Source organism: Pipra filicauda, unplaced genomic scaffold (assembly GCF_003945595.2).
Source record: "Pipra filicauda isolate LSUMZ 115617 unplaced genomic scaffold, ASM394559v2 scaffold289_size944018_pilon, whole genome shotgun sequence".
In the NCBI taxonomy this organism is placed as follows: domain Eukaryota; kingdom Metazoa; phylum Chordata; class Aves; order Passeriformes; family Pipridae; genus Pipra; species Pipra filicauda.
Window position 1 is genome coordinate 710426 of NW_024104408.1, and position 25206 is coordinate 735631.

Below are 25206 nucleotides of genomic sequence, written 5' to 3' on the forward strand. Positions count from 1 at the left end.
GAAAATGGATCTTACTTACATCTATAAATAGCCAGAATATATTTCTTTCCATCAGTGCCTCTGGGAGGCTGTTCACTGTCACATGCAGATTCAGAAAAGTAAAAAATAATGATGTCTTTTAGCCCAGAAGCCTCTAGGAGAGAGACTCGGTCACCTCTCACCCACTGCCAGCCAGCAAGTGGGCACTCCAATCAGGATTGCAGCCGTTTTGCTGCTTGAGGAGTGTTGAAAAGGCAGCAGTGTAAATACCAAGCCTTTTCAGTGAAGAGGTCAGGACTGGCAGCATCTGTGAGGATGACTCACCCCCTACAAAGTCACAAGCATTTTGTGGAGTACCCTTGTGTCAATCTCTTGTCGATAAGAGGTTTTGCCAAGCTCGAAAAGGTAGTTCATAAATTCAGGCTCCTGAGGCCAATGAACCAGAAGCCAAATAAAGGGCCTCAGATGTGTTCGTGGCATTCAACAAGTACTGAACACTCACGAAAACCAGACGCAGGTTGCATGTTTTCAGTGCCCTCAGTGTTAAGAAAACTTCCCATTCTGACCATTCACGAGACTCTTTGGCAGTCACACTCCCAACTTCACTGCTGGGACCAAAGTCCTTCACAGTGGGTGGCTCCAGTGAGGCAACAGGTGCCCCACTAGACTCCCTACACACCCACCCACACATTTGGACCAGGTTTACTTGCTGGTTTGAACCCAGGTCTCCCACAGCAGCATCTCAGATGTCTAGTTCTATAAAGCCATTTATTTATGGCACGATAACACCAAAACAGCCCGAGCTGGGTGCCTCCGAGGAGGGACTCCAGCAAAGAACCTCTGGACTTCTACTCCTGTCCCCCTCTCTGTGTCCATGCACCTCGCTGGTGTCACCTCTTCATCTCTTTTGTTATCCAAAAGCTTGGCAATTCCCAGCTCCTGCTGTGTCAGTCAGTGCCGATTCACCTAGCTGGCAGTCACCCATCCTGGTGCCCTTTGTTATCCCAAAAGTTGGCAGCTCATGGAATCTTGTCTCAGGCTCTCACACAGAGCTCAATCTGCATTTCAAACTGCATCTCAGCCTGCAGCTTGCAAGCCAAGCCAAGCTACCTGGACCAGATGTGTCCCTCAACACTCAGTACAGGCAGAGAGCCTAACTTTGGAAACCCATTTGTTAAGTTCTCCTCCTCCTGTATCAGTAGATTTCTGATGTCTGCAAAGTAAAAGATGCAAAGGAGGGATTAAAATTGATCCTGTATCAAAGGACATGGGGCTGGGCAGTGTGTGAAGGTTTAGACCACATCAGGCAGAAGTTCAGGGCAGCCTCTTGCCGAGTTCCGTCACTCAATGCCGAGCTCTTACAAACCAACCACATTTCCAGCAGTCACTTTAGCTGTTGTGTGAGATCCTCCGTCATTTGGATACAAACCACATTATCCTCTGTGTGATTAATTATGCTCTGTGTGATTAATCCTGGTGTTAGTGACTAACAGTGCACTGGGAACAGTTTATCAAGTTTCTTCCCATTTTTCTGTGCTCTTTAAACAGACACGTCTACAGGCCCTTCCTGCGCCATGGTTATGACAAGTGGCAGCCCCAGCTGGCTGCATTCCTTCCCTCTGTGTATTCCTGCAAGGCAGGTCACAGCAGCAGCCATCCTGGTCCAGCCACAGCCTCTCAGTCACAAAACTCCCAGCTCTATGTGTCGCAGCTCAGACTGGGTGATTTGCTCTGGTTGCCTGCAGACCCCAAACCCAGCTGGGTGCCTTGTGCTGCATCTAGACCAAAGGGATAAGGCTTGGGGTTGGGACTTAGCTAGGAAATGGTTTTAAACACTGATGGGAGTTCTGATGAGAGGAATCACATTGCAAAATAACACTCGAACTTGACAAACTGATGAGATTAGCACTCCAGCATGCTCCTACTGGCAGTGCTGAGTGGCCAGGTCCCCACTGCATTAGCAGCTTGAGTGCTTGCAGTTCCTGACCTTCTGCCCATGCTGACAAGCTGCTAGCTTGGGTTCAGAGTAAGCTTTGGATTAAGCTATAAAAATCAGTGGTTAGAGGAGAGATCTTTAGCTGGCCTTTGAAGAAAATTTTTAGTTTCCCAGGACCTACAAAACAGTGGCTGGGAAAAAGAGTAGGGTCAGGTAAAAGGAAAGTATGTCTGGAGGAAAATGACAGTGTGGCAATTCAGCGAACGTGGACAGGCTGTGCCAGGCTCTGCCTCCCATTACAAAGGATCCAGTGCCCAACTGGCAGAAATGTCCATGAAAGATCTGTGCACTGCATCTTGGCCCTGACCAGCTTTCTGTCACAGACCATTAAGTCTGACTCTGTTCCTCAGTGCGAACCATTTCATTAATCACTGGGTGCTCTATCAGTCACTCATGTCTTTGGGCATCCTGCACAGCTTTACAGGTGTTAGAACAGCCCAGTTCCACAGGGATTAGGGATAGGTCACACAAGAAAATTTAGGGAATTTTCATACCCTTACACTTATGAGGCAAGACAGCTGGATGTAGGCAGGGATGAAAGCAGAAGCTGGGAGAGCTGTCTGTCTGCATGGCTTCTCCTCCTAGCATAGAAGAATTTGTAGCAGATTACCAAGAATGTCACTTTGTGACTTCCAGGTATCGCTCTGGGGAAGCCTGGGAAAGCCAGTGGTGCCCCAATCCAAGGCAGGGACTGGAATGTTAAGGAGACTTCTCTTTGTACACTTCTGATCCTTGCTGCTTAGACCATCAGAAAAACAGATGAACAGATGAACAAAGCTGGAAAATTCATACTTGGGACAGGTGTCCTGGCTGGCCAGCTCAGTTTTGCTCCACTTGGTGGGAACAGTGCCATAGACTGGTGGCCTGACAGAACCTGTGAATCTCAAGGCCTTCTTTCCCTTTTTGGACTCAAGTTTCCCTCCAATGTGAAGTCAATGAAGTCCCACTAGTGCTGGGTCCTTCATGCTTCCTCAACTAGACCTCCCCTGCTGCTGTACAGAGCCAGTACAAGACATGATCACACAGATTTCCTCAGTGTAATGATCTGTCAAATAGCGATGATTTCTGAATGCAAAACCTGTGTCCATCTGTAACCCTGCCCATCTAATCTCTTCCAGCCTTCAAAAATAATTCCATAGCCTTTCCATTCCCACGATGTCTGTAAATTTGGCAGCTCTTGGTTGTGGGAAGGAAAAGACCCTTTCTGTGCTAGCCTGGTGAGATTTTAGTATTAATGGAGTTTTTAATTGTTTTATTATGAACTACACAGGCACAGAGCCCTTTGGCAAGGGCGCCCTGTAGAAATAAATTGAGTCATCATCCTTATAATAGAAAAGCTAATTCGGTATGGATCTGTCCTCCAGTTAAGGGCATGCACATCCCTTAGAGAATAGTATTACCAACTGACCAGACTTCTGCTAGTAACTGCTGTTTGCTTTTCCTGACGGATCCTACTGTCCTGCCTATGGAAATGGCTTATTGATGGCTGCCACAGTAATGTGTGGGATCAGCCTGGTCCTGGACCCTCCTCTAACGGTGCTGCTCTTCTTCCAGGTCTACCACATCATCCACTGCAGGCAGCACCCTCAAGAGTCTCCATGTGTGCTTTCATAAAAAAGCAAGGTTCCCATCCAGAGGTGTATTCCAGGAGCTGGCTAAGTAAGCTGTACAGCAGAGCTCCTGTGCAACAGCTCTACCTGCCTGGTGTCATTCACTGCTGGCCACACAGTCCCAGGCCACCTTCTCTGAGGGTGGCAAACACCATTGTCTCTGGGTGTTAGGTGGGTTTGCTCATGTGTGCTCCACATCTGCTGAAATTAATTCAACCAAGAGGAACATGCTGGTGGCCTCATCCTGCTGGTACCTGACCCATTCACCATGGAAGCTTTTGTTCCAGCTGCTGCCTCCAGAAACAACACTATCCATCTCAGCAATGCAAGTCCGGCAGGATTACTCACAGGTGGTTAAAATTTTGTCTTGAAGTCAAGTCTTGCCTTGAGATTTGTCTCCAAAGCAAGATTTGAACCATCTGTGACTAATCCTTGTGAAACTTGAAGGCATCAGTGGCCAAAAGTAGTTTTCTTGCAGAGTTCCTCAGCGATAACAAGGTGCATCATTCCTGCAGGACACCTGGCCAGAACTTCTGTCACCAGGAGTCAGGACCTTAGTGCCAAGGCCAGCAGCAAGGGGAGCAGTGTGATCTGGAAACACAACAAGAGAAACACAAAAGAAATGCCAAGCAAATGACATAAGAGACTTGTCTTTGCACAACAGGGAACCGGGCCTGGGGAAGGAAGTATCTCTCAAACATCTCTCTGCGCTTTGGTAACACAAGATTTACTCAAAGCCTCCACACTGGTGGTGTTGCAAGTACCACAGAGAGTTTGTTTTTCTAGGTGGCAAACTGAATGGACACATCCTGAAGGCTGCAAGGGTTGTGCTGCACAGACTGGTTTGGCTGGGTTGGTGCTTTACTGCGGTCAATAGATTTTTATCAGATGCTTTTACTTGTTAAATTTTCCTTGGTTGTGGGAACAACCCAGCCAAAAGTAAAAATGATGGAGCACCAGGAGACATGCAGCCAAGGAGATCGTTTGTTTGGCTGGATCCTCTCCTGCACAAGGGAGGCTTTGTGTGAGCTCACAGAAGCGCCGTGTTCCTCTTGCTGTGGGCAGAGCTGGCGGCAAACTTGGGGCTTTGTCTCTGTGCAGAGTCAGGCCGGCTTCGTTCTCCACGGAGATGAAAACTCATTATTTCCGAGGTTAAAGCCAGGCTGCTGGGAGGCCACAGTTCCTTGTGAGAGGTGCCTGTCTCCCAGCAGCATTGGCAAGGAAGCAGCTGGTCCTTTGGGGAAAGGAAGAGGTTCATACTGGCCTCAGCGGGGGAATCCCGTGCTGCCCGTGACACCTGCTGTGAGGATCATGCTTCTTTGGCAGTGCTGACCTCCTCTGGGACCTGAAAGGTTTTGAGATGAGGAAGAGGGGACATATGTGGCATAGCCTGGAGGTCCTCAGGTGGGATGGGGTTCCCATGAAAAAGCTCAACATGGGGACATGAATTAAAAGCTGTCTACAAAGCAGTGCTTGTGTGCACTGGCTGATTAACACTGCAAAGGTAATTATAACATCAGATATCTGCACCAGCCCATGGTTGAGATGCTCTAGCCTGAGACAGGCAATATTTCAGTAGGATGGGGAAAGGCAGCTGGGTACCCAGTGGAGTCATGATAGGATGGTGAGCAGGTATGGCATCAATGGAGAGCCCAGAGGTTTTGCATCTGCAGGAATGTGGGGTGCAGGTTTTAAGAAGTTTATAGCTCTGTCCAGCAATACACAAAGCTTTTTAGAGGTCAGCAGGAGATCCAGTACACCTCTGCCAGGGGATTTGTCCCTTGCCAAACACCAGACTGCAGAGATCTCGTCTTCAGACAAGATGATATTTTTAATGGCTGAAAATATATTTTCCCTGACTTTGCTCTGGGAAACAGCTGGACCTTTCTGGCCAGATTTGAAAATAGTAATAATAATAATAAAATCAGCCCACTAGCATTGCAGTGAAAGTAGGTAAAGCTTGGCAAACTTCCCTGTAACTGCAAACAGGGCTTTTTGCTGTGGGAAGTGCCGAGCAGCATCAGGAGCCAGCAGGCACCAGGCAGCCAAGGCGCCAGCTGGAGGAGCTGGCAGCACACTGGCTGGCTTTCCTGCCAGGAGTCAGCCTGGCAAGCCGGTTTGGTAGCCTGCCTGTGTCCCACTGGAAAGCACCAAGGCAGATGTCCCCAGCGAGGAAACTGCCGACAACCCAGCCATACACTACCGGAAAAGTTATCAATCAGAAACAATTTTGCCAACTTGATGTTTGAGTGTCTCTGCCCAAACAGCAGCACCCTGTGGAAGGCAAATCTCCCTCTTAACACAGGATTTTGTTGTGGTCCCATGCAGAATGCACTAGGAGAGACGAACACCTCAGCTGTGTAGCAGGGCAGCTCCAGCTGTCGCTCTATGAAACAGCCACCTGCACAACCTGTGTCTCAGGTGTCAGCCTTTGCATGTGCTGCCATGAACTCCAGTTTATGCAGGGGCTGACTGCTTTGCTTATGCATTTCTGTGGCTCCTCTAGGTCCTAAGAGATGATGTTCATCTTCATTCTGCAGCCCTGGTAGGAAGGGCTGGTATGCTGGACTCTGGAGTGGCCGCCTTCCCCAAGGACAGCTGATTTTCCTCCTGCTTTGTTAGGACAGGTTCAGCAGGAGTGGGTGTCACATCTGCCTTTTCTCCCCAGGGCTGAGTGCCCTGAGAGAGTGAGACTCATAAACACATCCTCCTTGTTTTCTAAAGATCCTGTGAAAGTCTTGCCTGGACTGCCTTCAGTATAAAATGATAAAGTCCTGATGGTTTTTCTCATCATTCAGTCTCAGGCACCTGGAAAGCTCATGGAGTTTTGCTGTGCAGAGTTGACTCCACGTGCTTATCTTTCCAGAGGTACTACCCTTAGGTTTTGTCAAAGTTTCAAAACCCTGCACATACCTCAGCTTTACCCCTGTGATTCAATGACCCTGTGGGTCCTTTTCCTTTGGTAGCACCCAAAGGAAAAGAAAGCCATCTCCCTATGTACTTCAAAGTGGGAGAGCAGCCTAAGGCTTATCACCTCTGTTTGCCAAGTGCTACTTTTCCCATTAATAGCAATATCAAGAAGTGTCAAATCCACACAGAGTTTGATGGCTCCAGCCTCACCTTGGTTTTGACTTGAAAGTGCACACCTACAGAAAAGGAAGGACATCAGCAGGCTGGAAAGGCTCCTCCTGTCATCAGCAGGCTGGAAAGGCTCCTCAACAACCAGCATGAAGCAGCTTGGAGCCAAGGCTGATTTCCAGCTGAGCCTAAGCTGATGTTTGGAGGCCAGCCAGGAACAGCCCCAGAGTAAAAGCAAGCAACCCGCTTCCCGAGCTCTGCTCTGCCGCCTCACGGGCTGGTGGCTGGTGCTGAGGTCTGCCTGCACCCAGCTGGCATGGGCTTGGGGCAGAGCTGGGGTTGGCAGCTCCCCTAGGACTCAGGGAGGTGAGGGAACGAGGTGGATTGAAAACTGGCCCAGAGTGTAGTGATTAGTGGCACAAAGTCTACTTGCAGGCCAATCACTAGCAGTGTATCCCAGGGATCAAAACTGGGTCCAGTTCTGTTGTGAAGCAGCTTTTCTGAAAAGGACCTGGAGGTGTCTTGGTGGGCACCAAACTGAACATAAGCTACAAAGAAGACTAAGGGTGTCCTGGGTTGCTTTAGGCAAAATGTTGCCAGAATGTGGAGGGAGGAGATGCTCCCCCTCTGCTCAGCAATGGTGCATCACCCCAAGAGTCCCGTGTCTAGTGCTGGGCTCCTCAGTACAACATAGACAGGGATGCACTGGGGAGAGCCTGGTGAGCGACCACGAAGATGAGTGAGGGACTGGAGCAGTGGTGCAAAGCAGAGGGAGACGGGCTCTTCCCAGTGGTGCCCAGTGCCAGGACAAGAGGCCGTGGGCACATATTGGAACGCAGGAGGGTCCCTCTGAACGTCAGGAAACACTTTTTCAGTGTGAGGATGACCAAGCCCTGGCACAGTTGCCCAGAGAGATTGCGGAGGCTCCATCCTCGGAGGTATTGAGAAGCCATCTGGACGCGGCCCTGGGCGGCCAGTGCTGAATGGCCCTGCTGGAGCTGGATCGGGTTGGATCAGGGCTTGGATCAGATCACCTCCAGAGGTGCCTCACCTCAGCCACACGTGGCTCTGCGAGCCCCTCCAAAGGGACATGGAGCCTTTCCTCCAGCTGGAAGGTGTGAAGAGGTGATGGGGTGATGGGGATAACGAAGGACTGCGACAGGGATGTGAGAGGGGCTGCGGCAGGCGATGGTGGGGGTGACGGTGTGACAGCGGTGTGCCCGGGCTGAGGTCAGTGACGAGGGTGGCAGAGCTGACATGGCCCGAGGGAGTGACGAGCGTGTCAGGGTGTGGCGGGGGGTGTGACAGGCTGCCGTGGTGGGGACAAGAGAAGGCTGTGGCGGGTAACACGGCTGAGGCGGGGCCCCAGGGTGTGCCAGCGCTGTGACAGGCGACAAGTGACAGGGGACAAGGGGTGTTCGCGTGGCGGGACCCCGCGGCTGAGCGGCGGGTGCCACGGGCGGAGGGAGAGGAGGTGGCCGGTCCTCCGCGCCGCCGGGGGGCGCCGCGCGGCGCTGTGCGGGCGCGGTGGCGGCGGCGCCGTTTCCGGGTTGGCTGCGCGGCGCTCGGGGCGGCCCCGCCTGCAGCCGCCGCCGGCACCGGGCCCGGGCCTCGGCACCTTCGCGGGCCCCGTGCCCGCCGCCCCCGGGCCGGCCCCGCCCCGCCCCGGCCCCGCTCCGGCCTGGCCCTGCCGCCGCCCGCCGCCGCCGCCCTCCTGCGCGCCGCGCCCCGCCTCGCCGGCCTCCCGCGCCGGCCCCGCGCCCTCCTCCTCCTCCTCCTGCAGCCGCCGCCCGGCGCCGCCATGCCCGGCCCGGCCGCCGGCAGCCGGGCGCGGGTGTACGCGGAGGTGAACAGCCTGAGGAGCCGCGAGTACTGGGACTACGAGTCGCACGTCCCGAGCTGGGGGTAAAGCGCCGCGCGGGGATCCGCCCTCCCTCCCCCGGCCCCCCGCGCCCTCCTGGGGAAGGGCCTCGGCCCGCGGGGAGGGTTCCCTGACCCCCCGCTCCCGCGCTGGGCGGGTCCCGGGGGCTGCGGGCGGCGGAGGGGGAGGCTGGGAGAGGAGTACCCCCCTTCCCCCGGCCCCTGCCCTGTTGGTTATACCCACACGCCCCCACCGCCCCTCTCCCCTTGGTGCCCGCAGCAATCAGGACGACTACCAGCTGGTCCGAAAGCTCGGCCGAGGGAAGTACAGCGAGGTCTTTGAGGCCATCAACATCACCAACAACGAGAGGGTCGTCGTGAAGATCCTCAAGGTGAGTGTCCCGTTGATGGTGTGTGAACTCGTGGTGGCTGGGAGCAAGGGGTAGAGGGCTGTGTTGGCAGGGCCAAAGGGCTGTTGGATCTCCTCTTTCGTCGCAAAACTTGTGTTTGCTTGTTAAGGGCGCTGGGATGGTGGGTTTGGAAATGGATTTGGTATCCTACGTGCTGTAGCAATATTTTGATGTCTCCACCCCTCCTTGTCCAGCATAGCTCTGGGCTGGGAGCTCCTCTGGAGGGGGAGAGCTACGAGTCCTGACATTTGAACAGCGTTGCATGTGCTTGGCAAATCGGATCTGGCAATGCCTGTCTAAAACAGCCCAGGGGCTGCCATGTCAACAGGAATGCGAAGCCCAGAGGGGGGAATCCTTCTGTTAACCTCCAGACAGCTGGCATGTGGCCTTTCCAGAGCCAGGCTGCGGGATGCTCAGCAGTCAAAAAAGCAAAATTTTATATTCAGTCCTTTTTAGAGGATCTAACATAGGAAAGAACTTCACCACAGTCAGACCATAAACACTATGGAAACTTGAGGAGACTCAAGGAGCCCGTCCAAAATGTGTCAGCGACAGTGACCCGTGTGCTGGGGTGTTAGCCTTGGTGGGGTCGGGCCATGGGGACCTTCGTGCAGCAGTGGTAGGTTGTAGTTTGGGATGGCTGAGTGCAGAGCATGCCTTACTGTGTTTGACACTGAAGCAACAGGCTCACAGCAAGCTGTGGTAACTGAGCAGCACCCTGTGCTGATGATCTGGGAGTAGGCAGGGGAGAGAAATGAAAGGTTAGAATTGAAGTACATTTGGTTCTGGCTTGGCTGACACTTGTGGCTGTCACTTGTTGGACCAGCCACACTTGTCACTTGTTCCCCAGGAGCACGTGGGAACCGGTCTCTGACCCTGGGTGTTCTAAGAATTTGGGCACCCGTTCATCCACAGCGTGCAGGGGGGTCTGAGCTCAGCATGCCCTTGCAGCCACTAAGAAAAGCAGCTCCCTAGGACATGTGTCTCTGCAGGGCTGTAGCCTTAAGGCATTTGCTAGATCCGCTCGGATAGTGTGTCTGGCAGTCTCTGCTGACATCCCCACTCACTCATTGTGCCTGCTTCCTTGGGATCTGCCCTAGCTTCCCAGAGAACTTGTCATGGTTTGTCCAGCCAGCGTTCCTGGGAAAGGTATGATCTTCCATCTGTCTCTGGGAGGAGGCACACACACCCTGACTTTGGCTGTGGGCAAGGAGGTGGCCAGGTGAGCTGTTTGGGAGAGACTGTGTGGCTGAGCCTGACGTCAGGGCAGAGTGGGGAAGCTCACGTGCCCTTGCCAAGCCAAGTTCCTCTGGCATGCTCTTTGGGCCTCCCCCTCCTTTAGATGCTTTATGTGGTTTGAGCTTTTGTCTTTTTTTAAGTAGGTGCAGGCAGGAGTTTCTGCAATGAGGCACTAGGCACAGGTAGCCGGTGCAGAGCTGGCGTTCATGGCAAGATGGCTTGTGGCTGGACTGGGGAAACTGTGCACTTGTGCACGCTGCTCTGGAGCCCTTGATGGCCTCTTCAGGACTACTGTGGTTTATTGAGATCCCAGGTCTTGTCCCACATAGAAAGGCACCAGGAGGCTGAGAAGAGATTGCAGGGAAAGTCGTCGGAAATCTTGCTCCTTACCTCTTCCCAGCCCAGAGAGCCTCCCCTGGAGCGATGCTCCTCTCCCTGTGGCAGCCGAACTCTGTCACGTCTAGGGAGCCTGTCAGCTCTGGACGGTGAGTCAGCTGGCAAGAGTCATCTGAGGGCAGCTGGGTGCTCCTTCTCCTTGGGGCCTGAATGTGTTGCCTTAATGCCCTGCAAGCAGGAGACTGGTTTGTCCCAGATTTGAAGCGGATGGTGTTGCCACTGGTTCCCCTGGCTCTCCCCACTTACATTAACATGCAGACGGCATTCCTGGGAGCGAGCAAGGAAAAGCAGAAGGTCCAGATAAATAAAGATGAACTTTCTTCTCAGTGGAAAGTGGGTCAGTGAAAAGTGAGTTTCAGAATACCACGTTGTGTATGTTATGAAAACCTGTGAAGTGTGGCAATAACATCACTCTGATCTGTGGAAATTGCCTCTGGTTTCCCGTAACTAGACTCAAACTTAATTGCAAATGTAATTGCATGTATCTACAGTGGAGCCTTAGCAAAGAGGTTGGGTGTCTCTGTTCCTCCAAATTCAGGAGGAATTCAGGTCCTGTGAGGTGGGAAATGCAACCAGCAATGTTCAGGATTTTGTATGGCTGCAGGGATGGGACAAAGGGGAATACTGCTGCTGGGCGATGGATGTGGCTGTTTAGCACAGTTGCTTCTTTCTCTTTAAGTTTTTTTGAAAGGACAGTTTATGTTATGTGTTAGAGTGAATTTTAGCAAGAGTCACTGTTTTAATATCTCTGCCTCGTGGGAAGTGACTGATGTCTCTTCCCAGCCTTTCTCTTTGAAGCATCTTATCCTTACTGAGCTCAAGCTAGCACAGAGCAAGTACTTCTTCTGCCTCTGCCTTTTCTTCCCCTACTTTGGTGTTGTGCTACCTGAACATCTTGTACCCTCCTCCACAGAGGTCAGGAAATTTTATCACCCTTTGTCTGATGCAGAACTGAGCCACAGAGATTTCCTGTGTGACTTTGGGCAAGTCCCTCAGCCTAAACAAAGCTGAGACTAGAGCACAGGTCCTGGTTTAGTGCTGCATGAAGGGGTAGATAACGGATCTTCCTTTTCCAGCAGCCACTCACCTTGTTTGCGAGTGCCTCATGAAGACTTTAGCACTGGACAAGGCCAGGGAGCTGATGACTCTGATTGGCACCACAGTGCCCCAGGCCTTTTGGGCTTGCATAAAGCAAGGTGCCCCATTTCCCTGGCCAGTACCCAGCATGTCCTTTCAGTTCTGCTACCCCAAGTGCAGGACCAGGCCCAATCCTATGGGAAAATGGTATGTTGCTAATTGTGGTCATCATGTGTGTCAGGAAAGGAGGAGAATTAAGAACATGCAGATAACAATGACATTACCATTTCCTGGGTCAAGTGCTTTTCTTTACAGATATGATACTCTTAATGTTACTTTTCCTGGGAAAACTCTGCAGCTCTTTTTTAAAAGGCAAAACAAGCAGGTTGCTTCTCACTCCGCTGCAGCAGGACATCAGGATGCCCTGCGTAGGATGGCGTAGGCAAAGCAGTGGGGCAGGGGCCTGGTTTGCCACACAGACACCTCCTGCCAAAAAGCTTTTTATCTTGAGAAGTGAGGTGGAGGGCAACTCCCCACCTTTTCAACCTGTTCGGGGAGCAAAGATTCAGGAAAAAAAAATCCCGGGGCTGAAGTGGGGGTACTCTGCACTGTACTGACCTTCCTACCCCTCATGGGTAGGAGGGCCTGGAGTTAGCCAGCAGCTCTGCTCCCACAGTGCCTCACTGGTGTTGGAGGCTCCTGTGGGCTTTTTGATCTGGCTGGCATCAGTACAGCTGTGGACATGCTTCCTGCCTGCTTCGGGGCGGGACATGCCAGGAAGGGGGACTGTGTGAACATGTCCTGTACGTGCTGTCGTGTCTTGCTTAAATTTGATGCTAAGGTTCGACTCCCAGGATGAGGTCTGACATTCCTCAGCACGTACAAAGGAAGTTTAAGACATGCTTGTTTCCAGTGAGTCATGTATGGTCTATGTCCAATGCAGGTATCTAAAGTGCAGCTCTGCTCTTCCATATCTAACAACATAGATTCAGATTTGTGGTGGGCTGCTGAGGTCAGTCTGTGCTGTCCCTTTGATGAGCTTCTCAGTTCAGTTTTCTGCTGATGCAGCTCCAGAGTTCTCCCAGTGTGCCTTGAAAGTGAATCCTCTGGTCTGGGGTAACAGTGTTCCCGAGGGAACTGTTGCTACTCTATAAGCCAAAGGTTAACTTTCCAAATTTCTTGTAACTGTTGTGGGTGATATTTTGTAGTGAGAACAGTGCTGTTAGAGTTACCTGCAGTTAGGGCTGTTGATGAGTGTTGGCTGTACCACCCTGTCCTTCACAGCCCAGTCTCCTGTTCCATCCTGGTGTCTGCTCAGGGTGGAGATTACAGCATCCATGTTGGCAGGTCTGTACAGGAGTCAGGAGTCCTCCTGCTTTCCTGATGTGCCCATGTGTCCATGTGCACTCTACTTGCCTGCAAAGGATTAAACCCATCAGAAAAAGGCTGTTTTATCTCCTTGTGTGGTTGCTCTTTGCATAGGCACAACACGTGGGTGGAGGTAGGGGAAGAATGGTGCTACAAGGAGAGGGACCAATGAAATGGAGGTTGTGCCACAGTGATGAAATAGCCCCTTTCTCCTTTGGTGGCTTTTGTCCCTCTGTGCTGAGTCCATGCACTGGAACTTTCAACCATGTACGTGGTTTCACAAGTGCATTCTTGTTTGTTTGGCTTTGTTTTTCCCCTGTTGCCCCATTTGGGCTGTGTGAACCCTCCAGAGCTGCTGCTCATACCAGGCACTGCTGGAAGGTCCTTCCAGTGTTGAACTCAGATTATCTCTAGTAGCTAGAGAACCAGTTGGGGGAGGTAGCCCTGTGGCTCTGGTGAACTTTCTTCTGTCTCTAAAAGCTCAGAGCCCACATACATCAGTATGTTCTAGGTGAGGGCTGAAATGACTCCTCTGGTGGTGTGCAGAAGGGATTGCACAGGGAAATAGGATTGGATGATGTTGGTCCCTCAGGCTGGAGCTTTTGACTGGATCGGTGACCTTCCACCAAAGCCGTTCAATGCCTGCTCCTGGTGGCTCTGTGTCTCTCGCTCCTCCTGTGTTTGCATGCACTGTATCAGCTCCCTCTGGCCCACTTCCTCCTCTGGCAGTCTTGAAATGAGCCCTTTTGCAAGAGAGCCGGGTACACAGCTCTTCTCTTTTAAACACCAGTTGCCCACACTGAGCTTGAGCTGAGACCAACTGGGACAGTACTGGGTGTCTCGCAGAGGCCTGGAGGTGCAGCTGGTAACTCTGGTGGTGGTGATGTAGCACCGAGGAGCTGATGAGCTGCAAAGCTGCAGCTCCTGTGTGGAGAAGGGTGAGATACAGCACTGTGTCTGTTCACAGGGGCCTGGGGCAGAGGCTGAAGGAATGATTCTCATCCCACGTAATGGTGGTGGTGGGGATCAGGGCTTGGTCCTCATGCACCTCCCTTTTAGTTGGCTGCAGAAGTTTTGATGTATCGTGGGCAGCCCTGAAGCCCCAGGAGGGCAGTTTGGGGACTGCCATGTTGGAAGGAAAGGCATTCTGAAGGAAAGAAACTGCCCTTGTAACATGTGCTGGGATATTCTACCGAGCTTAAGTATATTTTATGTAACTAAAAAAGCAAAAGTACTTTAGGAGTTTCAGGGTACGTGAAAGTTTGAATTCCCACACTGGAAGTGGTAAGATGCAAACAACCAACAGAATATTAACACGAGTGGGCTCCTTGATTTTGTAGCTCTGTTGAATACTATTATTTGGTTTCCCAGCTGATGTCTGGCAAAATAAGCAGAGCTGCTCTGAAGCCAATTTTCCTATTGAGCAATTGGCGTCGGGCTTTATAGGCCGATTATTGTGATTCTTTTGATAATGCTAGAGACAAATGAGCTTCTAGTGCCAGCTTTTAAATGTTTAAAGCCTGTCATAGGGATGCTGCTTAAGCCTTTTGCTGGTCCTGGACATTGTGTGTTCAGATTTCCCTGCTTGTTCGCTGGAAGCTTCATGGTATTTCCAGGCTATTCAGGTTTGGTGAGCAAAGAATGGATCTTTGTGGGGTGATGGAATACATCACTTCAGTTTCTCATGGGTTTGTATCTTTTGACTGCTAAACCTTCTTCCCCGCTGCGCTAACCCCAGTTCCATTTCAGAGCACCTGCTGGGCAAAACCCAGCATCTTCTGGGACTTCCTCAGAGCAGCACGTGTGCTCCTCAGCAGGCAGTGTGTGTGCCCTGCTGGCCTGCCTGCTTTAGGCTAATGGGAAATGATTTTTATGCTTTGGACTTAGCTGGTATTTCACATGCCTTCCTGGTTACTGCTTTCTTTTCACAGTGTGAAAATGCGCAGAGAACTTTGGATAACAAACCTAATTTCTCTCTTTGCTTGAATTCAAGCAATGGGCCCCCAGGTTGTTGGGGAAGGCTGGAACTGAAGCACCTGACAGAAGAGTGTGTGCTCCCTTTGCTTTAGAAACCAGGCAAAAAAGATGATTAACCAGGCAGCCATTTATTTTTTCAAGACAGGAAGTGATGGCTGCAGCCTTGTATTTAAAGGTTTATTTTAGCAAACAATGTTAATTCTCCCAGCTGGTGTTTGCTGCAGCTGGACTCCTTCCCTGCTTACAAGCTTACGTGATCTCATGGAAAATGACCCAGGATCTCTTCTCTTGGTCACAGAGGTGTTTTCTTCTGTATCTTCCTGACTGCAAAGCTTATCCTGTGCCATTTCTCACCTCTGCAGAGGGATGGCATTGCATTGCTGTCTTTGCCTCTTCTGCCTGACTTTCAAGTGGATTGAAGCAACCTTATGGGATCCATTTGTCTGATAGGGTGGGAAACCTGCAGCAAAGGGTAGGTGGCTGGGGACAGTCGAGTGAGAGCTGCTGGATCCAGCAGAGACCATCCTCTTGTGGCTGGAGGTCACCTTGTTCCTCTTCTCTGGGCACTCAATGTAGTGGACAGCCATGAACTGCATGTTTTGTCTCCACCATCTACAGCCACCTCACTTCCAGTTTGCCTGAGGAAGGAGCAGTTTCCTGGGAATCTGGAAAACTGGCTTGTGCTAGACAGTAATGTTGTTCTAAGGGTACTGCTGCAGTAGAAGTAATTAAACCCCTCCCAGTGTAGACACGGTTAAACTGAGACATGTCTTTTAGCCTGGTTTCCTATGGAAACGAGCCTTATGCAATCCTGCTGTCTGTCAGCCTTTCTCCCCCTCCTCCCCCCAGTAGTTTTTGCACTGGTTGGCCAATTTCAACCAAATGCGACAGAAGTCTCCAAGCTGTCAAGTTTCTACAGATTTTGTGGAAATAGGTGTTTGCATAGAGCAGAGAGACTGTGTTGGAGCCCATTTCAGAGGGAAAGGCTTTGACTCATACTGGTCACTGGAGAATCCCAACATGGAGGAAAGCTTGAAATGCCTCTGGTGTGGGAACAGATGGAGTTGGAGTCTGCACCTGTATAAAACATTGCCTTGCAAACTCGGATCAAACTTAAGGGCAGTTCATTTTGTCGAGGTGGCTGCTCCCTTCCTCTGCTGGAAATCCCCCTGCCAGGGCAGGAGGATTGGCCTGTGTAGGAAACAACCTGAAATGCTGCTGTTCATAGCCTGGTTTAATAGAACAGCCTTAAATGAGTACGGTTAAAAATACTCTGGCTGCAAGGGTCGGTGTTTTAGAAGCTATCCCTGCTGGGAGAGGCAGATGGTTGGAGGCCATAATAGCTTCAGTTCACATTTAATCCATGGGTGTTTGGAGTCAACATCCTTGGAGAGACAGATCGGGTGACTGTGAGAGACAGTTGTAGCAACCCAGACTTAATCCCAGTGCATGGCTGATATGCTGCTGTTTGCCTGTGGTTTCAACAGTACCGGAGTCTGGGACAGGAGCAAAGTCAACAGAGTTTGTCTGGTTTGAATGGTTCCCTCCAGTGTGCCGTGTGCTGGAGTGGTTTGCACCGAGGTGCTTGACTTGCCAGACACAAGACCTTGGGCTTGGAAGCAGTTACTTGGACTTGCAGTTGGTTACTGGGCAGAAACTGGGCCCCAGTGATGTGCCCTTGGCTGGCCGGCAGCGTTTGTGGTTGTGGCTGGAGCGATGGCGTGGGACATGTGGGCAGGACACAGTGAAAGCTCTGTGGAGTGAGGAGGAGGAGGCCAGCAGTTTTTCTACCTGTTTTCTCCTGCAAATCTGAAACGGGGAAATGCTCTGTTCCCCTTCATCTCTCTCTGAGGACACTCCTAGGCAGTAATTTTTCCTCTAAAATGACATTACTTCAGCCCGTGGCATTTCTCCTTGCTTCATCCCTATTTTCCTAGTGGTGGAAAACCCCGTTCTGAGCGCTGGCTGCACATGGGGAGAGCGCTCTGATGATGTACTGATTACAGCCCTGAGGCCTCTCAGGCCCTGTCCTGGCTCACAGCTGATGTGGAGATGGTGTGGCCATGTGTGGACAACCTGGCCTGGGCTCTGCACTGCTGCAGCTTAGCAAGAAAAAGTGCAAACAGCGAGTGGCTTTTAACTCTCCCTCTTGCTGAGACAGTGTTTGCTGGAGTATCTTCCATCAGTGATGTCAGAGATGATGCTGTTGGCAATTATCTGCAGGCATTTCATTAAAAAAAGACCAACTTTCTTCTCTCCTTTTTTTCCAAAAGTCACTGATTCTGTCCGCTCTTGTCTTTTAATAAGTGTGTGGTGGGTAGGGCCAGATTTCTGATAGAGATAATACAGAGCATCATTTTCCCATCCTGAAAAATGTGGAAACGTGGAAACAACTGGAAGGCAACAACTTCTGCCCCTGTGGGAACAGTAGTTACTACAGAAGGAGAAAGGGAAATCTCAGAGGGATATCCTTCCCTATGTAACTGATGCAAAAGGCCCTTGAAATGACTACAATACAAAGAAAAGGGTATTTCAAAGTGGGCTTTGGGTCCTCTTGGCTGTGTTCAGGCACTGTTTCAGCTCCTGATCAGGTGCAAGTGTTGCAGCAGAGAGGCTGTGATGCATGTCTGTGGTGATTTTGTGATTCAGTGAGTGCCTTTGGGATGGCAGTACCTCAGCTTCCTCTTTGAAGTCCCTTGGAAAACAGCTTGTGTGTGCATTTGCCTCAGTGGACAAGCAGAGTAACCAAATTACGCCCTCTAATTCCATCTTGGCCTTCTGGTAAGATCTGTGCATGTGGGTGACGCAAGGGTGGTGTCCATCCCCATGCTGACATAAATGAAATCAGTCCCTGGTGAAGCATCTTCCTCTGGGGTTCAAAAATACAGCCCTCACTTCTGCTGGTTTACATCCCCCTGCTCTGGCTGGTTCTCTTTGTCTTTCCAAGCTCCCACCAGCTCCAGCTGTATCTGGGTGCTGCCCCGGGGCTGTTGGTTGCCCTCTCCCCGACGAGCTCTGCCCCACATCACTGCAGCTCTGGCTGGCAGCTGCCGTGGCCTTGCTGCCATTTTCCACAGTGGCTTTATGAGGTGCTGATGCTCCCTGTGCCGGCATCGGTGTTATTTTTGGCACTTTGCTTCGGGCTGAGATTCTCATCTTTTGGCTTGAAAGTCTAGCTGCTGCCTTTTAACTTGCAAGTGGAGAAGGACAGGATTCAAATCTGAAGGTTCCAGCCACCTGAAGAGCCTTGAAAGACAGCATATTTTATCACTTACATAAATGCCATATTTTCCCACTATATAAAACCTTCTGTTCCTTCTCCTGTCTGCTCATACATTCCTGTGGGGGGTCTGAAACAGGGATTGCCTTGGATTTGCCTGTATGGGGAGTATGAGTTGCCCCATCGGCACCCTGAAGTGGGAGGCTACAGCAGAGGCGAGGTGGTGAGTTTGAGCTGTTGAGCTCCTGTGGCTCCTTGTCCTTCACGCAGACATCTGCTAATGTGTATCACTTTGGTAAGGTGCCTCATACCTTTGCCATTCTGCATTACACCCCTCCGAACACACCAGACTCTGTGCTGGATGGTGAATGTTTTAGAAAGCTAAATGCCTAGAGAGAAGTGTTTTCATCAGCAAACCTGAGACAGGACTCTACCAGTCCCTCCAGGGTGTCTCTGCAGCTCTCTCCAGTGCTGCTGTGGGGCAGGAGGGGATGTTCCAGCTCTGCAAGGAAGGACTGCTAGACTTGGTGACTCGCAGCCAGTGCTGCTCACACTGGTCACTAGCCAGGAGTCATTAAGAAAGTCTCACCTCTTATCTCCTCTAAGCTGCCTTTCTTTTCCAGCAAGCACAGAACTAGAGTTGTCCTGGGAGGGGATGAGTTACAGAAACAATTATTTGCATTAAAGTGAACCGCTGGATCAGCAGAGTGTAAAATCCAACCCAGCCTCTGAGTCCCTGCCTTGGGAGCAGCTGTTCTTTGTCACTCTCCACAGGGTGATGTCCAGAAAAAAGCTTACTTTGCAAAGAGAGCTCCTGAGACTGCACAGATTAGAGGAGGAGTCAAAACTGTTTAAAATGTCTGTAGGCTTTAAAACCAATCATGGTGTATGGATGCGGTGGCATGCAGTGCAGTTGGGGCTGTGCAGTCGGCATGATAATGAACTACACGTGCACACAGGCATAGCAGTGTTTGAGCTTACTAGAAATCTTGGTGTTTCATGGGATTAAAGTACTCGTTGGGAAAACAGGTTGGGATTAAGGAGTAGAAAACTGGTTTGTGCTGGTAAGCAAAAGCAGAGATAGGTCCACCATGCTCATCCTGTGGCTCTGAATGCACAACATAGAATCAGTGTGCTGAGGTTACCACATAGCAGTCCAAGGTGCTTTTAACCACTGGAGTCACAGTTATGTTGGTCTGGAGTAGTTTGATTTCCCCTGGTGAGGGGAAAGGTTTCATGAATGAGAGGGAAATTCTAGTTCATGCAAGGTGTCTGTCTCCTTTTTGGAGCTAAAAATTTTCTTTTGTGAGGGTGGGAGCAGAGAGAGGAGGGGAGGTGATGTGTTCCACTCCAAATCGGTGGCAGAAATCAGTGTTCATTTCTGAAAGGACTCTCACTTCTAATTTCTTTTGTCTATTTAAGCCAGTGAAGAAAAAGAAGATAAAACGCGAGGTTAAGATTCTGGAGAATCTACGTGGTGGCACCAACATCATTAATCTGATTGACACTGTCAAGGATCCAGTGGTAGGTGCCCGTGTGTCGTGTGTGGTGGGATTGCCCTTCCTCTGGCTGCAGGCATGGGACAGGTTTGGATGGGCTCCTGTTCCTTTCCATGTTCCCCAGACTCTTTAAGGCCCCTTTTCTGTCTTCTGTGAGTTCTCATGGCTGATGGGGGGAAATCTTTTGAAGCTTTTGTCTGGCATCTGGAGCCTAAGTACCAGCCAGGGCAACTGGAAGTGAAGCACTTTGATCCTTCTGGTTGCTGTCCTACCCAGTGACCAGCAATCATGTCATTGGTCTGCACTGCCACAATTGACCCATTCCCGGGAAGTTTTCTCTGACGAGCAGCTGGCTGAGGTCTGTGACTCCCATCCTGCTGGCAGCCATGAGAGGAAGTGATGCTGCTCTAGCATTGGCAGTCCTGGCTGACCTTCCTCCTGCAAGGAAGGCTGTGAGGGCTTAGCTCCTGGTGACACATTCTGCCTTGCCTAGTGCTGTCCCTGCCCCTTGGCGTGGGGAGGAGCAGCACTGGCCACAATGCCGAGGTGGTGCTTGGCGTGTGGGGTATAAGCAGAGCTGCCTCCACCTTTTACAGGAACAGGGCTGTGCTGCTCTCCCTGTCTTGCTGCTGCCCTGCTCTCCCTAGTGAGGGTTGGGCAGGAAGCAAAGGCTTTTTAAGGTCTCTTGGAGCAAAGAAAGGTCGAGTGGGTGTTTTAAACCATGACTCTCTTTCCCTTGCAGTCAAAGACCCCTGCTCTGGTGTTTGAGTACATCAATAACACAGATTTTAAGGTGAGTTTGCTTGAGTGTGGAGGAGGGAGGCTTCCCATTTCTGTTAAGAGTGCTGTGATTGCCAGATAACCCTCAAGAGCTGTGGGGGGAGTTTGGAGTTTTCACCTATGTCAGCTTCACTTTGTTTTCTCCATGTAAATCAGAAACCTGTTACTGGGCTCTAGATTGAAAGGAATAAAAAGTTTGTGTGCTGCATCTTCTCCCAGCTCTGAGGAGTAAGTTCAACAGGTTAGATATTCTTACTCCCCTCTCAATTTAGTAATCACTGCTGTGCTGTATATTCAGCCCAAGTTAATCCCTGTACTGTGGTGCTCTGCTTACAGCAGTGCAGTTGATGGAGCAGGTGACACCAATTTTTTTCTGGAATCCTTCAGACCTGGGGACTTTGGGGTGGCAGAGAATGGAAAACACGTTCCCACTGCCAGTGGGCCTCGTAGCAGGGTACTGAGCATTCTTGAATACATCTTAAGAGCTCTTTTGCTTGCCTGAGGCTGCAGGATATTCCCTGGCTCTTCTGATTTCTGGGGAGCTCCAAGGGGTATTACCCATTCCCAAAAGGAGGGTCCTCTGAGTGCAGCTACATCCACTTCTGCTACTCAGATGTTTCTGGCTGGGAGCAACAGACTGAGAGACAAAAGGGATCTGTAATTAGCAGCCACACCTATTTTAATGGCATCTTTGCTTCCCCCATGTGAGTCTTTACCCTAAGTCACTAAGTCAGTGGTGGAGAATTAATGGAGCCACTAGAAAGCCAGCAGTCATCCCTCCTGCACTGTTCAGGGATCTCTTTCATTCCGTGTTATGGGATGGTGGGTTTTCTTCCTGTCTGTGCTGGAGCATGATGTAGGTACAGGCCTTAAAGGAAGCAGATGCACCAAAGACCCAGAGAAGAACTCTGGGCTGGTGTTGGTGGAAAGGAGGAGCTGCCTCCCAGACCATCTGTGTGCAGGGCAAGACACGTTGTTTCTGTCCCTCTGGGGTGGGTCTGGCGAGCTGGATGCTGCCAGATGGGATGTGTGTGCATAGTCAGAGTTGCAGCCATGCTGCAGTGGGGTCTAAGTGCTGTTTAATCTCATGTAGAGAGTTACTGCAGGAGCCAGAATAATAGTAACTTGCAGCAGCATCTGCCCTGACAGCTCTGGGCGGGGAGATGAGCGTTGCCTCCATCAAGTAAACAGCCATGAGAGGAGTGCTGTGTGGTGACCTTTCAGGGCTAATTAAAGCAGGTTTGGTTTGCCTGAGCTTCGTTGACATCAGCTGGGCTGTTCAGTGCTGCATGTGTGTTGGGAATGTACCCTTATGCTTCTCCTGGTGACCCACAGCCTCTTTGTAAGGCTGATCCTGGAAGTTTTTAATTTTCTATTTAGAGATTTTTTTTTAATCAATCAATTAATTAATTAATTTTTATTTTTAATCTGTGGCTTGAGATAAAATAGGTTGCTTGCACCTTGCTAAGGATTGCTTTATGTTTCTCCTGTCAAAATGTGATTATACCACTCTGTTGTGTCCTTAGAGGAAAAAATTGTCATCCAAGATATCACCCAGTAACTGAAATATGTTCATGAAGTTGAGTATTAAGCAGCATCTCGAGGCTGGTGGCCAACAGGGACTCTTAACTGAAAAATGAAGGGCTCAGAGTCCATGATCCATCAGCCATCCCAGCCACATGGAGAGTTGGAGCAGGCACTGCTGGAGCCAGTAAGGAGCAGTGGGCTGGCCACAGCAGAAGTAACAATGCTCATCTCTGGCTGTTGCATTAGAAACAACTGTATGAGTTTGCAGCAGACCTCTTCTAGGCTCCTGGGAGAAAGCCTGGCTCCTCAGGGAACTCCAAATTCACAGCTGGGCAAGTCTAAGACAGAAAGTTTCTGATGCTGATTGGTACAAGGCAGGAATAACTCGTCTTGGGAACGCAAGTGTGTCCCCAGGGCATGCGGTATGGCTGCTCCTGTTCAGAGCTTATTTGTAACCTGAATTTCCCCAGCTGTGTCTGGGGTGTGTGGGTTGGTTGAGCTACACTCCCATGAGCTCTCTGCCTGTTTGCGGAGGTTCTTGGGGCTGCAGCTCACTGGCAGATTATAGAGCTGCTGCTACTTAAGGGTGCCTGTGGGTGCCTTCTTCTGATGTCAACAGATGCTCCCAAGCTGTCTCTTCCCTTGCTCTGAAATGCCAAGCAGAAAATGCACAAAGTAGATGAGACCACCTGTGTTGGAGGTCTCTGCTTGCCCTGTACCTCTACACATGAAGCAGCTGGAAAGCACCCCGTCATCGTCCTCTCTACTCCACAGTCCTGATCCCCCAGGGCAGCCAAATTCTGCTGGAGTTAAATGCCACAGTGAGCTAATCCAGGTGACAAGGGCCTCTTCTCTTTGTTTTAATCTGCCTATCTCTGCGTCCACGTCTGGGTTCAGCAGCACTGTTGAGAACCAGCATCTCGCTGGCAAATCACCTTCAGGATGTGTGAGGGGGTTCCCAGGGCAGCTCGTGTGCAGCAGGGGGTTGATGACCACTTCACAGGATTGCTTTTTTCTCTGTCCTTTTGGCAGTAGTTGCTCACAAGCTTGGATGTCTGCTCAGTTGTCTCCTCTCTGGCTGTTTCTTTCCTTCAGCATTATTATTTTTTGCTTAATGTTAATGCTTTTGCCCATTGTTAACCCTTTGCCCATTCAAATGGCAGAATGCTGCTCAGGTCAGTGCACCCATGAAAATGGCTACTGGGTTTCCTTAGCTGTCTGTGCACAGGGAGAAACTGCAGTTCTGTGGGGCCTAAGCCATGGTTGTGAACAATTCCAGATCAGAAGCACAGGCTTATATTCCACACGGTTTGGCTATTTTTAAATGATGGTATAAACAGGAGACTTAGGTGATACCTCCCCAGAGCTGATTACATTTTCTTAAATTACCTGTCTGGGTCCCTGCTGGAAGGGATGGCACTGTACTTGCAGGAGGATGAGTTGGAACCAGACTAAATGCGTGTTCTGCAGCTTGTGTTACAGGGCTAGTGTTTCCCTTTAGACCTGCTGCATTACTTGTCATCTCTGAGCACTCAAACTCCCCACAGTCGTCTGCCTTCAATGAAAGCTGCACTGCAGAGCCACGTGGTCAACTGGGGGATCATCAGTGAAATTAAATGTCTTTTGCTAATTGGTTTCAAACTAGAGATGAGACGCCTGTAATTCAGCCACTGTCAGCTGTCACATATTTTGTGAACGTACGTGGTACTGTGCTTTTCATTGCCCCAAAAAGGCAAATCCCTCAGGAAAGCAGGAGGCGGAGCCAGCTCTCGAGGAGCAGTTATGCTTTGGGTTTGCTATTTCATTCTTAAAACACATTAGCAGGTTTGCAGCTCAAGAAGAGGAGATGGGCAAGAAAGGTGAACAAAGGAAGGTTGCTTCAGGATGCTCAGCCTGTTGGAGTTGTGGGTTCAGTGGGCTTTTGAGTCAAGTCTTCCACTTCACCTGCACTTTGGTGAATTTTCAGGCCAAATTGCTGTAAGGGAAAATGTGTGTGTGTGTTTTATCCTTGTGCATCCAAAGTTTGTTTGAAAAATGATTGTTGCCCTGCATAAGCGATGCAGAATTATAAAAGATGCAGAGTTATAAAAGATTCCCCTCCCTTGCGTGGCTGCCAAGGCCAGAATGCTTTGGGAACTGTTTCCTTTTCTTTTCCTGCTGCCTGCTCTGCACCCCAAAGCAGTGTCTCTCCTCACAGCCACCCTGTTGCTTTGCAGATGCTGCTTCCTGCACGTAGCCAGCTGTGCTGCTCACTCAAGGGAGAGGAATAAGCATTTAGCTCCTGTCAGCCCCATGGCAGGGGAAGCGTGTCTCTGTCTCCTCAGGCACTAACAGGATTAGTTTATGATTGGTTATGTGATGTGTGGCAAAATATCACCAAAAGCTGGAGAGGGGTAGGGGCTGCCTGTGGGTGGGTTTGGCCTTTCCTTGTGCTCTGTATGGAGAAAGGAGACCGGCCCAGGTCTCTGAGGCCTCCTGGCATCCAGAGTGCTGGCAGCTAGCTGAGCAGATTTGGGCTGGGTCTGAGTGATCCCCACAGTGATGTTTCTGGTAGTTCTACTCCAAAGGGACAGAGCAGAGCATGGGGCACTGGGGGGACTGGGTTTCACAGGTTTTCTGGGTTTCTTCCAGGGAAATCTCTTGGAAGCTGTTTGCCCAACAGTGTATGGGCATATCATGGTCCAACGCTGAAGGCCACGAGTTAGAGAAGTGACAGCATTGCGGGTCTGTGAAGAAAGACTTTAGTGACCCTCCCTCCTTATAGGCAGTAAGAGGCAGAGGAGCCAGGGAATTGGGGAAATGAGGTCTAGCCTTGTTCTGCCACTGCCTCTCCTGCCCTCCTCCTTCCCTAGGTGCATGATGTTGCCAGATGAAGTTGAACAGGGTAGTGAATGCCAGAAAGACATGTTTTACACACATTTCTCATAGTGTTTATTACTTAGCAAGCTATTTAAACAGACTTCTGGAAGGACTCAGCTGTCCTCTGCTGGCCCTGCATCCTGCATCAGAGTCAGGAAATCTATCCCTGCTGTAGCTCTATAGCTTGTGGCTATGACTTTTTTGCTCCCTGCTCACTTGTCTGCTTCAGTGGGTTGCTCCAAAGCGTTAGGATCATCCCAGCTCACGAGAATTCAATGCAGTGTTGTCCTGGAGGCTGTTAAAGCTCTGTGTGTGTAAGTGACACTTGTAT

General features: G+C 50.6%; 1 protein-coding gene across 2 annotated transcripts in view; it reads left to right on the plus strand.

The window, feature by feature from the left end:
* The first annotated feature begins 8396 nt into the window (after positions 1-8396).
* The window catches only part of CSNK2A2 (casein kinase 2 alpha 2), a 28370-nt gene continuing 11560 nt past the window's right edge, over positions 8397-25206 (plus strand). Inside the window, exons 1-4 of one of the 2 annotated variants that reach the window (XM_039382876.1) lie at positions 8397-8568; positions 8804-8915; positions 19633-19734; positions 20452-20502. In XM_039382876.1, the coding sequence (XP_039238810.1) occupies positions 8465-8568; positions 8804-8915; positions 19633-19734; positions 20452-20502 (369 nt within the window). In that variant the 5' untranslated portion in view covers positions 8397-8464. The remainder of the gene's footprint in view (positions 8569-8803; positions 8916-19632; positions 19735-20451; positions 20503-25206) is intronic. The other variant, XM_027734000.2, reaches the window with a different exon arrangement.